Here is a 12532-nt window from a genome sequence, read left to right as displayed (position 1 = left end):
GGCTTTGAAACTCAACACCAGTAAAGCCCTTTGCCCTTCTGGGTATGGCTGGGAAGCAGTACAGAGGGCACCAATGTGTGTTGGCAAGAAAAAAACCTGATGTGATAAGAGGATGGGAACGCACTGACAGTGTTCTTCCCAGAATTCCCATTTAGAGCTGATACATTTGACATAAACAGTGAGAGGGAAACAAAGAGGTTAGCAAAGCCCTTGGGTTTTCAGCAAAAAAGAGTATCAGACCTGGTAACCTCTCTGCTGGTTCTACACATCAAGTGCAAACTTTTTCCTGCATGCAAAACAACAGTACCAGGCACAGAGAAGAATGAGAGTGTGTTTCAGGGTCCAGTGAGGTAGCCAAACTCTGCTGCTGGCCCCAGTACCAGAGAGACACCGATGCAGCTGAGACATATCCTGTAAATTGTCCAGAAGCCAGAGGCACTGAGTAAAAGGCTTCATCAGGTTTGCCAATAGCACTTAAGGGAATCTACTGATTCTCAGAAGGAAAGAAATGCAGTAAGGCTACTAGTTATTGGGCCGTGGATCAGTTTGGGAATGCTTCCTTTCTGCTGACAGAATGCAAGAAAAGAGAACTAAAAAACACTTTATCCCTTGAGGAGGAGGATATTTATTTCAAGTATTACTAGAGCTTGGAAAAGCCCTGAAGTATTTATTCAGTTTGAAGCAGTGTAGGGTAATGAACTGATGATGTTCATTGGGCAACAAGGCAGGAGTGCTTGGTTGTTAGTACTATAACCCCATTCCTTAAAGCTGTCCAGAAATTAACCCTTTTACTTGCACTTGCTCTTCTTTGGAATCTGATGCAAGTCCTTGAGAGACCATTCAGGAAAGATATCAGTAGTAAGAAGTGCTCTGATCTAGAAGCTGCTCCATTTATTCTTGGTGCATCTGGTACAGTCAGCAGCTTGCAGGCTTTCACTTATAATACAAATTGCTAAAGAGTTATTATATCTAATAAATCCCCTAACGAGCAAGGATCTATATATGGCTTTGTGAAAGTGGCAGCTGTAAAAAGTGTCCATCAACACACAACTGAGCAGAATTGAGGGTTTTTCTTTATTCACAAGCCATAGGATTAAAATGCATGTACCTGTAGCTCACTGTGGTGCCCAAAGTAGCAGGTTTTCCATGCGTCAATCAGGTTCTGAACCTGGGAATAAAGCCTAAAGGCCAGGGAGTAGCTGCTGCCTGTTAGGGTAAATAATAATAATAGGACCAATATTCACCCAATTTACTTTTGTTGTTGATGAGATTTTTTTTTTGCATAAGGCAAATGTAAAAGTAGTGCAACCTACATTGTAGGAACAGATCTTAGCAATAGATTTCAAGGGAAAATCATGGTCTCTGGGGTCTTATGTCAGCAGGGAGACTTCAAACCTGATGTTGCTTTCTCAAAACACTCATTTCCCTTTGTGGCAAACAGGTAAATTCTAGGGTGAGGAGGGGCTGGGGCAGGGGTCAGTCACTTGCATCATTGCTGGGAAAAAAAAAGCCTTGAGGCTCCACAGGGTTATGCAGTGGGCAGCATCTGTTGGTGTATGGCTGTGACAGCCACCTTGACAGAGAAATTCCTGATTGTGATAATAGGAGGGGCAGATTTCGTGAAGCAACTATTATCAGTGTAGCCCAGATCAGAGCTCTTACGCTTGGAAATGGATGGCTGAAGATTTTGTAATAGCACAGTCCTGTTTATACTGAAACTCCATTTCCAAGTCCTCATCGAGGTTATTAGCCCTGGTGGTTGTTAAGGATGTTTTTGTGGTAAGTTCAAGTACGTACGTCTGAATTAGTACAGCCCCCTGCACAAAGCCTTACAGTGTCCAGAGGGGAAACAAAACAAAAGAGGATTCCTTCTCTCCCTCATCCTTTTATTGGTCTCTGCTAATGCAGCTGTACTATGGGTAATAAGCAATTTTCTGATGTTTATAAAACTCTCCTCTACTTTATTGAGTATAATCTAAATCAGATCTAAACACACATCCGTGCACTACAGTCATCTAAATTTTTTATAAGCTTGCTAAATACAAACAACTCTCCAACTCTGCCACTCTTTAATGAAGTCCAAAAGTTGGCAAATGTTCATGATAAGTATAAAATTTTAAGGAAGTCTTCAACCATAACTGCTACAGAAGCCAGGAGTTTCAGAGCATGTTCGTAACACTTCTGTAGAATATTGTGCAACAAGTAAAGATAGTAAATTGTCTTTAAGGAAGTTTTTTTCATGTTTAAAAGGAGCTGTACCTGTTTTGCTTCAAATAATATCTTAAAACTTTATAGAACAAAATGCTCATCACCATGCATCCTTAGTACTGTATATGACCATTATAACTGGAAATTAACCTGGACCAAACTGCATTTGAACTTTGCAGTGAGCACCTCCTTAGTTAAAAGTAATATTACTTTGTGATGACTGAATTAAGGAGGCACAATGTCAGGCCAGAAACTTTTCCCATCCTATTTTTAAGGGGGGGGCTAGAATGTGAAAGGTAAATATTGCAGTTGAATTTCAGAAATTCTTTAATGCTGGAATGCCTGTTTTCCAGGACATTTAAGTGCTACAAGAGTAAAACAGTGCTGTGATGAGATTGATTTTCTGTAAAATAGTAAGCAGTAGAAGTTAAGGACCCTTGAATATTTCTGGCAGAATTTCCCTTCACAGCAGCAACTATTATTCGTGACCCTAATTATAGTCTCTTAGTATATGCTTCTTTATAAACACTCTCTGTGTACATATGAAATGACTGCTGTCCTTTGTTTCTTCTCTTGGGTTGGTAGTTTTTCGAGTACACATCCCATAATGAAATACGTTACAACACGCGACAGCCGGAAGTCTGTGCAGCAGTTGATTCAGGGACTGACTACTTGACAATGTACTTGTGTCAAGAAAATGCCCACAGCGTTCCTGAAAACCAGAAGTTCATTTTCAGAGAGGTAAGTGTGCCTGCTTGGGTTTGTGTTTGCTTTTTGTTGGGAGTGGGTGGAAGGAGAATTGTTGAATTTTTAAAATTTTTATCTTACTGCATACACATCATGCAGGCCACAACACTGGCACAGGTCTCTGGGAGAAGTAGGCTATCTTGGCTTCTAATATCTGAACACAGAAACAGGGCAGCAGGCAAAGAGTATTACAGTCTTAAAGAACAGGGAGATGACAGGAAGGAAAGCACCCTTGTTAACATCAATGTTATAGATGGATAATGAGATGATTGGCTCTCACAATCAAAAGATAACTATTGTGTGAATATTAATAAAAGTTTTAGTGATGCATAGTTATGTTATTGTAGTTTAGATGTCCTCTGTTCTCACCATAGTTCCCTTTTCCCCCCTGTATTGTGACTATCAGACACCTGGGGTTGTCTAGGTCAGGTAAAAAGAGGGCATGCACGTGTCCCTTGTATGGGGCAGTTGGGAATAGAAAATCTTGGTGCTTAGGGGGTGTGGCATGGCAACACCTGACCTCCAATCAAGTTACAAGAAAGTAGTTTCCACTGAAAAATGGCAAAGAAGAGCTGACTGACAGACTTTGGGAGGCGCCAGGGTTGGCTGATGCAACCCCCAGGGGTATAAAAGACTGAGCATCCATCTTGAAGATGAACTGGCCCCGTGGTGTGCACGAGTGGCAGTTCCCAGCACTGCAACTTTTTCCTTATGCAGTCCTTTGTTGTATTTTTATTAAGGTTTAATAAACCTTTTTAAATTTTCAAAGTGAGCAGTTGTTTCTCACATCAAGGAGATTGGGAATATTCTCTCTTGCATGTTACCCCTACTGTCTTCTCCTGAGACTGAGGTGCTTCAATATAACCCTTCCCCAGCCAGTCATATGGCTGGCGTACTTCTGCTCTCTTTTCATTGACTTATTTTCCAATATTTATATTACCATATATCCCCAATACTTCACACATCACCATTGCTTTTCGCTCTTTCCTGCTTTTAAGCAGCTGCCTCTACATGATATTAGAAAAGCTTGTGTTTGGTAGTTTTGAATCCGTAAAGAAGCTCCTGGACGCCTGAGAGAAAATAAGCTGGATGAAAAATGATGGCCTTCGTCAGGTTCTGGAGTGTTGTTATTTGGCTAATGGAAAAGGTCACATAATATATCAAAATGGTATATTTACATAATGTGTCTGCATAATGCATCTAATCCCTACAGGCTCCATGGCTGACAAATGTCACATTTCGATGCTACCAGCAGTGATAGGTAGCAGGGTAAACTCTAAAAAAATAAGATGGAAGTTACTGTCCGTTCCCTAAAGCTAGTCCAGACTGAAGCTCATAGTGATATTACTAAATAAAAATGTTTTAAAGGTTGACTTTATAAATGATGTTTCATTTTTAATGTCGTCTGTTAACAAAATTGCTCAGTCATACACATGAATCCCTAAGATGACATATATTGAAGGATCTTCAGTCACTTCAAGAAGTAATCAAGAGAACTGAAATTTTCAATTGAGAAAATGAAAAAATTGAAAAAAATTATGGAATGCATCTGTTTCCACTGTATTCCAAACCGTTAATTTCATCATCTGAAACTTTAGGAATTACTTTAAATGTTCTTTCTCGTGATGACTTTGTGCCTGTGTGATTTGAACATACTGCTCTGCTCCAATTCCTTTTCTGCTGCTGCACTAAATCAAAAGCACCAGTCTCCACCTTTCAAGTCGAGTGATGGGTGAGGTGTCAGCACCACATTTCTTTTGCTTTGTGCATAGTAGTGTCAGACAGCTGTCCTTATGGATGGAGCATAATCAAAGATTAGAACAGCCTTCCCAGCAGCTTGGCAAGAATCGAGTTCTTGTGGACACTGAGTCAAAAATGAGTGAGATGGATACTGATTAATCCACTCTAAAATTTGAATTATTGTGATGGAAGCAAGAAAGTAGTTCTGCAGCTGAATCTGTCAGCAAGTCTGTAAGCAAGCACATGCTGCTGGGCATCAGGAGCTGCGGCTCAGGATGCAACATTCCTGATGAGGGAATTTTTTCTTCATTTTTCTTTCAAAGCTGCCAGTGGCCTGGGGAATGCATGTAGGAATGGCACCCAGGCCAAGGGGATGGCCTCAGAGCAGGGCAGTCCTCCACAGCTGCTATGCTGCCCTTTTGCAGCTCGCTATCCTAGCTGACAGTGCTCCTGGATTGGAAAGAGAGACTTGATCTGGAGATAAACATTAAAAAAGGGCCTGAAGTCTCAAGATGTGTTCTTTAGGGAATTTGGCTGTGGAGGCCTGTCAGATCTTACACTTCTGAGGCAGCTGTGCTGCCTTTCAGCAAAGCAAGTGAACTCCACACACATCTGCTGGAAAGGGGCACACTTAGATATTTTTACTTTTTCCATCAAAAATATACCCTACGAAGAGACAGGAAAGTTTCCTGCTAAAATATTTCCAAAAATTTATACTTAATGATCAATATTTACCTTTTATTTACAAGATGTGCAATAAATGGATACATTTGGGTAATGCTTGTGCTTGGCTTAGTTCTTTTCTGCCATGTTCTGGTCTGGTAACAAAAGGCAATGAAAGCAAATGTTAGCACATCCTTTACAGGCTGAGATGCCACTTCATGAATTACTCCAAAGCAATGCTGATGTCAGTTTATGTAAGTTTAAAAGCGAGATCTTTTGATAAAGTTTCTGACATCCTCAAATTAGGCTTTACCTCCGCACAACCCCACTGGAGGGATATGTGGGATATTTATTTGTTGCCAATGTTTTCTGTTACTTTAAAACACAGTGATATGTCAGCATAATTTTTGAGACCTGAAAAGCTAACTTTATTTCTGTCTCTTGTAGGATGGTACCTTGTTTCACCCACAAACCCAGAGGTGTGTACAAGCCGAGGCAAACGCTTACAACGGGAACCCAGCACCATTGTTACGACCTTGTACCAACTCGGACTACCAAAAGTGGTTCTTCAAAGAAAGAAGTTGATCCAGATGTTGTCTAGGATATAGCTGAATACAAAAAACAAAATGTGCTCTTTCTAGTCAGCAGTTAGTCAGCCTTTTGAAAAGCTCCTAAGTGATATATTTTTGTATGGAAAGAACTGTAATTAGTTGACAAGCCTTGGATCTCGTTTCCTGGAGCTTTAGAAGGCACTAAGTATTGAGAGCTTCATAAAGTGCCACAGAATCTGCTCCTTTTTATTTGGCAGCTACATAACTGCTTCTGAAGCGTCTTAGGTCCTTTTCACAAGTGACGTTTTTTTAATCTACTGTGTGGAAATAAGGCAGTCAAAAAAAATTGCACTAATGTTAATCTGCCAATAACTGAAAATGTTTATTTTTCTACTAAAACATTCTCAAGTTGGGTCTTTTAACAGATAGTAGTTAATAATTATTCTTGTCTTTTAAATACCAAGAAGGTAAATGTAGGCCATATTCTGCCCTAAGTGAGTACCACAAAGCCCTCACTGAAGACAGTGTGGATTTACACATAAAGGCAGAGTATGACTGCATGTTTTTGCACAAATAACAATCTAGTTGCATACAAATTGCACATGCTTGACAATACTATACCTTAACTGGTCTGACAATTTTAGATGTTCATGGCACTTGAAAAATTTCTAATCATGCTTAAGATTGGTTTGGGAGTAAAATGGGGATTTTCTCATCTTTCTTAAAGGCAGAAGGCAGCAATATTTAAAGGTGATGCTTTGGGAAAAGCTGTTTAGATTCATATGAGCCCAGCTATGTGGCTGTGTCCTAGAGTCCACAACCAACTTTAACGTTATGTGGATTTTCAATGTGCATAAAACTTTCAAGATAAGACCTATCAACAACTCTTTTGTAAAAATTTCAAAATTACAGTTAGAGAAAATGAGTTTTAACATCTGAGTGTTTACATGATTCCTGTAAAAACGACTATATTTTCAAAACAGTTTTGCAACTGATTTCTGTGAAATTCAGCTAATATTAATACAGAAATTATTGTCGTTGAGGTATAACTTGCATTTTATCTGGGAGTTCCTTTTAGATGAGTTGACCCTGCATGTGGTCCTGTTGAAAACAGGGGGTGTAATCTGCAGCAGTACAGGATGGTTTGTGCCCTGGTGTGTGGGATCTGCCTTGCCCAGTCAGACAAGGAGTGTATAGTAATGCATTACCATGTTGATTAGAAGGGTTTCAGCTCATAAGAAGAGTTTCTTTCTCTATCAGATGAAGGAATGTTTATGTGTAGAAGGATGAAAAAATGTCAACCTTTTCCCTCCCAGAACTCTGGGCATCTGTTTTGATTAGTTTGGTATGTGTTTTGTTATTTGCTTTTGTTCATGTTTTCTATAAAAAATGTACAGGCTTTCCTTTGAATCCCCATAAGCTCATGCCATTTTGGCATACCTATTTATATGATTGGGGTGTGGGGGGAGGGTTTCTGCCTGTAGGAGATACATGTGTACATGTTCTTCCAAGGTCTTTCTTACCCATGTAGATAGAGGGGTTTTGTGAGAACCTTTGAAATTTTGTCTCTGTGGGCTAGACTGTTGAAACGGATGTTAGAATTAATAAAATATTTTACGATTCAGTAGAGTGGGAAATGTTTTATCCACTATTTTTTTTTTCTTGTGGTCAGTGGTTTTCATTTTGCTGATCTCTTAGGCCCAGATTCATACAACACTTGGGAGAAGACAGCTTCATTTTATGGTGTCTTAAGTTCTGTTTCTTGAACTCAGTAGTGCTTCTGTTCACCTGGTAGCAGCAGTGGTTTATGCTTTGTGGAGCCACAAATCAAAAGTGAGTGGCTGCAGGAGAAGAATAGCAAGGATTTTCTATTAATTTCTGCTTTGCCCTCTTGACTGCTGATTGACAATGTTAGCAGCTGATAAAAGCCCAGCTACTAGAATCACAGCCAAAGCTCTCGCTGACCTTCATTCTCAGTGAGGTTTTCTTAGTCTTGGGATTTCAAGATTTCATCATCAGATGGTGGTATGCACGTGAAACTTTGTAAGTGGAAATTACTTTCTATGCATCTTTTCACTTTGCCCTTGTTTAGAGGGAAGTATTGATGGTTTTGGCTTCCTGCAGCTAAGATGTTTTCACATATGCTAGCAAACCTGCCAGCCTGGCTTGCGTATTTGCTAGACAAACACACTTGAGTTCAAAAGCAAACACCAAACACTAGCAATGCCACCAGCTTGATCCCTCTGTGTTGGCCTTTTAGTCCCTCCACTCACCATTTTTTATTCCTTGACAGTCTTTTCTTCTTCTTAACTCACTGGAGTTGTATTAATGCCTGGCTTCAGGTTTGGAGGGTGAAGGACTCCTTCAAGCATCTGAGTCATGAAGCACATCTTCAGACTTCCTGTAACATCTCCAGAGTTCCTTTTGCAGGAGGTCAGGGTTACCTGCTGAGGAATGGACTGTGGGCTTCAGACTTCTCCTGAGCAGAGATGGGGCTGGATGTCTCATAGAAATGGAAAAATTGGAGGATTTCAGTCACAAATTAATGCATATTTCTTAATCTTTCTATTCCTGTATTTATGTATTTTTTTAAAGCCATCCAGACTTCAATCAGGTACCTAATTATCATATTTATTTGAAATTATCAGGTAGTGATTTGACTTTTTTTTTCATTTACTCACTCACCAATTTCCTTTCATTTAAAAATTATGGGTCTTCAACATGGGCTAAAACTTACTGGATTTTCACTTCAACAGAAGACAGTACATGAACCTTCCTTCTAAGAAATAAACCACTAAAACCTCTGTATTGTGGCCTTGTCTGAGCCATTATGTTGGGGGATTGCTAGAGCTTGCAAACACCTGGGAACAACAGCCATCATCGTATATGCATCAGTCAACATGAATTAGAAATAGTATTTCTTGCTGGCTCTGCTGAAAACAGAGACTCAAAAGTGTGTTCAATTTTTGTTATATTTAGAGGAAGTGGCAAGATGCATTGCAAGGGGAAATTCATCTTGGTTGGTAACACCAGGACTGATGAGATTGTGCTCCTATTTCATAATTATGAAAACACGAGCACTTACACAGTCATAGTGCTTGGTCAGTAATTTAAAATCTGATGCTCTTTTAACTTCATTTGCCTTCCTTAAGGCCTTTAGATTTGGAGATTTACTTGAAGTTAGTTGAACTTTGTCCTGGTACCCTAATAGAAAGAAAGCAGTCAAGGTGTCTGGAGAGACTGTAGGGTTAGGACCATGCAGTTGTGTGTATACCCTTGCAAATGTGCAGGGTTTTTTGGCAGTGTTTGAGAATGCTCTTGTAACAAATATGGAACTTTAGTCCAGGAAGCTAGCTGAGGTAGGTGTGAAAGCCCTTGGGAGGGAGGGAAAATATGGATAGGAGAGCTCCCCCTGCTCTGTTGAGGCTCAACAGCAATAGCTGAGTTCAAATTACAGCACTGCAGTATTCCTACATTTCTCATTTGCAGAGGAAAAACATTATGCATGTACATGCACTACTAAAATTACTATGCCTAGATTACCAGTTTGGGTTTTCTTTTAATCCACTATTCACTGATATTTTAATGAAGAGACAAAGCCTGATTAGACCAGTCCCATCAGCACTGACAGGAATTGCATGGCCCCAGGATTTGCAAAGGTGGCTGGAGACAAAAAACAGGGCAGGACCTTCTCAGTGATCTCTCCAAAAGTATTAAGAAGATGAATATACAGGAAAATACATACAGGACGTGAGTTGCTGGCTTAAGGGGCTGCATGATACATTTTGTGTAACAGCAAATGTATCTCCCAGAGTACGAGAGGACTTGCAGCAGATGCATTTTATTTGTCGGTGTTAATGGAAAATCAGTTTTCTGAGTTTCTTGACTTTATCCATGGTCTGAAGATACTTAACTTGCAACTGAAGAAAAAGTGGTCAAGGGAGTCATACTAGTACAGATGCTTAAATGTGAAATTAATTAATTAGGTACTCTGTGATGAGCAAATATAAATATATAAAGAAAAAAAATGTTAATTGTGCATACGCTGTGAGAAGACTTAGTAATAACTGAGAAATTGGAAGCAATCATTAGCAGGAAGATACTTGACAGTGTTTTTACAGAAATATGGTTGAAGGATTCACATGACTGAAGCACTGAAATGACTGGGTAACATGCCAAGAAGCAAGTGACATTTGATTTTCGAGTTAAGAGAACAGGTTTTACAATTCTTGTGAACTGATATTTTAGCCAGCAAGGAATAAACAGAGGGTGTCTGATGTGGACCACCAAATGAGAATATAATGCCTTTTTGCCTAATAGATAAAGGATGTGTCCTGCTTCGGAGAATTTCATTCTAGGGAATGCACTTTACCAATGTGACAGTAGCAAAACCTTCGGGGGATTTCTAAGGGAAAAGAAAGGCAGCTGGGCCAGTGGCTGTGTCTGACACAATATTTAATAAGCAGTTTGGTGCAATTCTCCTTCAGGCCTCCTTTTATTTAAAATGGGCTGTTACCTGGGCATCTGTTATGCATAAACACAGCATAGTACCTAAGAAAGAAGAAATTTTTCAGTGCTGAGAATTGGAAAGAAGCAGGCTTTACAAAATATAACTGTAGCAGAGAATCACATTGAAAACATACGTGGACAACGTGAAACTTTCTATCAGATTGCAAATTAAATACTTAGGTGCCAGAAATAAAGGTTTTTGTGAAATCAAAAGTTGGCCTCAGTGTGTCTATTACACTACACTTTTTAATTACATTTTCTTGCAATACACCCCCTGTTTTTCGGGGGGGAGTGAGGGGTGCTTGAGGTTTTGTTGTTTGCTTTTGTTGTTTTTTTTTGTTGTTGTTGTTGTTTTTTACAAAAGGTGGAGAAACTGTCATTTTCTTGCCTCACTGATACACAGGAAGAATTTTGAGAGGCTTACTTTAACTGATCCTCATTGTTCAATACTTGGCCTTATTTGCATCCCCAGAACAAATCCCTAGACTGAAAAATAAAAGAAAATAAAAGTTATTTTCTTAGTGCAAGTTGTTTCCTTTTTTTTTTTTCTGTTGGTTGGTTGTTTTTATAGAACTTGAATGTTACAGTTTCTTAGTATTTCCCAAATACTTATTAATCTGTCTTCACACTACCATGAAGGAAGAGCACCCTGTTTTACTGACAGGGAGTGCAGCAAGAAACAGATTAAGGTCAGAAGCACCACATTGTTAAACACTGTAATTTGAAGTGCAGCTCTGCTTGGTTTAAATGATATCCAGCCACACTCCAGACCTCTGCAGACCTCTCCTAGATGCATTTCTTTGCCCTACCTCTCCAGCACTGGCCTTCCCTGTGCACTGCAGGGACACCAGTGTCAGCTGGTCTCTGCCTCCCACATGAGGGCAAGCCTTGAACTTCACTCTGAGTGGAACTGTCCTGCGACTCTTTCTGACCTGTGCTGGGAAAAGCAAGGAGATGCATTTCAATCTTCAGCTAACAAAGGGACATTTGCTGCTGCAGCAGTAGCAAAGAAGGATGTCAGGTAGTTGCTAATAATGTCTAAGATACTAATTCTGCTGCAACACACAACCTGGCCTCAAGCTTTCTTTCAGAAAGACTGATTTCTCAAAACCGTAGAAATTGCTTCCAAAAAAACCCCAGATCTTGGAAAGATGATGACAGTCCAGAGACAACGTGAGTGTGTGTGGTAATAAACTGCCAATATTGTAAAATGATCACCAAATTGATCCAAGTAGCTGTAGTTCTGGTAGCCAAGTACTCGTGAAAATCACGGAATGATACAGTATACAAGCAGTGAAGAAAGATTTTCTGTGGAACTAATTTTGACAGACAAACTTGCATAGCAAGTTGAGAATGGCAAAACATCATTTAGCATATGATATTCTGGTTAAAAATAGCATTACACAAAATCAATATGGCACCTATTCCTGTTGGCATCCTAGGAATGTTCTTGGTGTTATGATAATCAATTTTCTGGAAGAAAATGACTTGCTGGAAAGTTTGCAGGTGACAAACTGCTGGACAAGTCACTTGTACAAATAAAGGTCATGGTTTGATTTATTCTAGAGCAAGACCAAGTGCACAGGAGTAAGGAGGTAGGTGATGCTTTTAGGCAGTGCTGGCAGGAGTGGGGAGGGGCAAGAGCTGGATGTTCCTCTGGCTCTGGTCCAGGGGTTTTCCAGATGCCTTCTGCCCCACCTGGGTCACCAGAAACTGATGCCTTGTGAAGGGTGACCTAGAACAGAGGCTAGACAGAGTTAAAGAATAAAGTATGTATTTATTAAAAGGCCTCAATGGTTACACCTTGGGCTGTACAAGAGCCCAGCCAGGGCTACACCCGAGATGAACCAAAAATGGGCACAAAATGGATGAGCAGTCATGAGGTCTCTCACTTTTGAAGGGGGATACAATATAAGAAAATAAAGGTAGTATAGAAAGTAATCTTACCCCTTAAAGAGTTGCAGCTGAGCCAATTATTAGAGCTTAGGAACAGGCCTGACTCTAACAGGCTGCAGCTGTAGCCACTAAAAAGAAGAGTGCTATAAAAGAGTGGGTGGGTTGAGAGGTAACTGGAGTTAGTTGGCTACTGTGAGAAAAAGGATGAGTTAGTGCTT

The 12532-nt window shown here is 39.9% G+C and overlaps 1 protein-coding gene across 2 annotated transcripts in view; it reads left to right on the top strand.

The window, feature by feature from the left end:
• The window catches only part of GALNT12 (polypeptide N-acetylgalactosaminyltransferase 12), a 47893-nt gene extending 40347 nt beyond the window's left edge, over positions 1-7546 (top strand). For both annotated transcript variants that reach the window (XM_059856155.1, XM_059856146.1), the window contains 2 exons: positions 2794-2949; positions 5806-7546. In XM_059856155.1, coding sequence (XP_059712138.1) covers positions 2794-2949; positions 5806-5943 — 294 coding nt within the window. In that variant the 3' untranslated portion in view covers positions 5944-7546. The remainder of the gene's footprint in view (positions 1-2793; positions 2950-5805) is intronic.
• The last annotated feature ends 4986 nt before the right edge of the window (positions 7547-12532 follow it).

The sequence above is a fragment of the Haemorhous mexicanus genome, chromosome 1 (assembly GCF_027477595.1).
Source record: "Haemorhous mexicanus isolate bHaeMex1 chromosome 1, bHaeMex1.pri, whole genome shotgun sequence".
Taxonomy (NCBI): domain Eukaryota; kingdom Metazoa; phylum Chordata; class Aves; order Passeriformes; family Fringillidae; genus Haemorhous; species Haemorhous mexicanus.
Note: the sequence above shows the minus strand (reverse complement) of the source record. Positions and strands in the feature narration are given on the sequence as shown.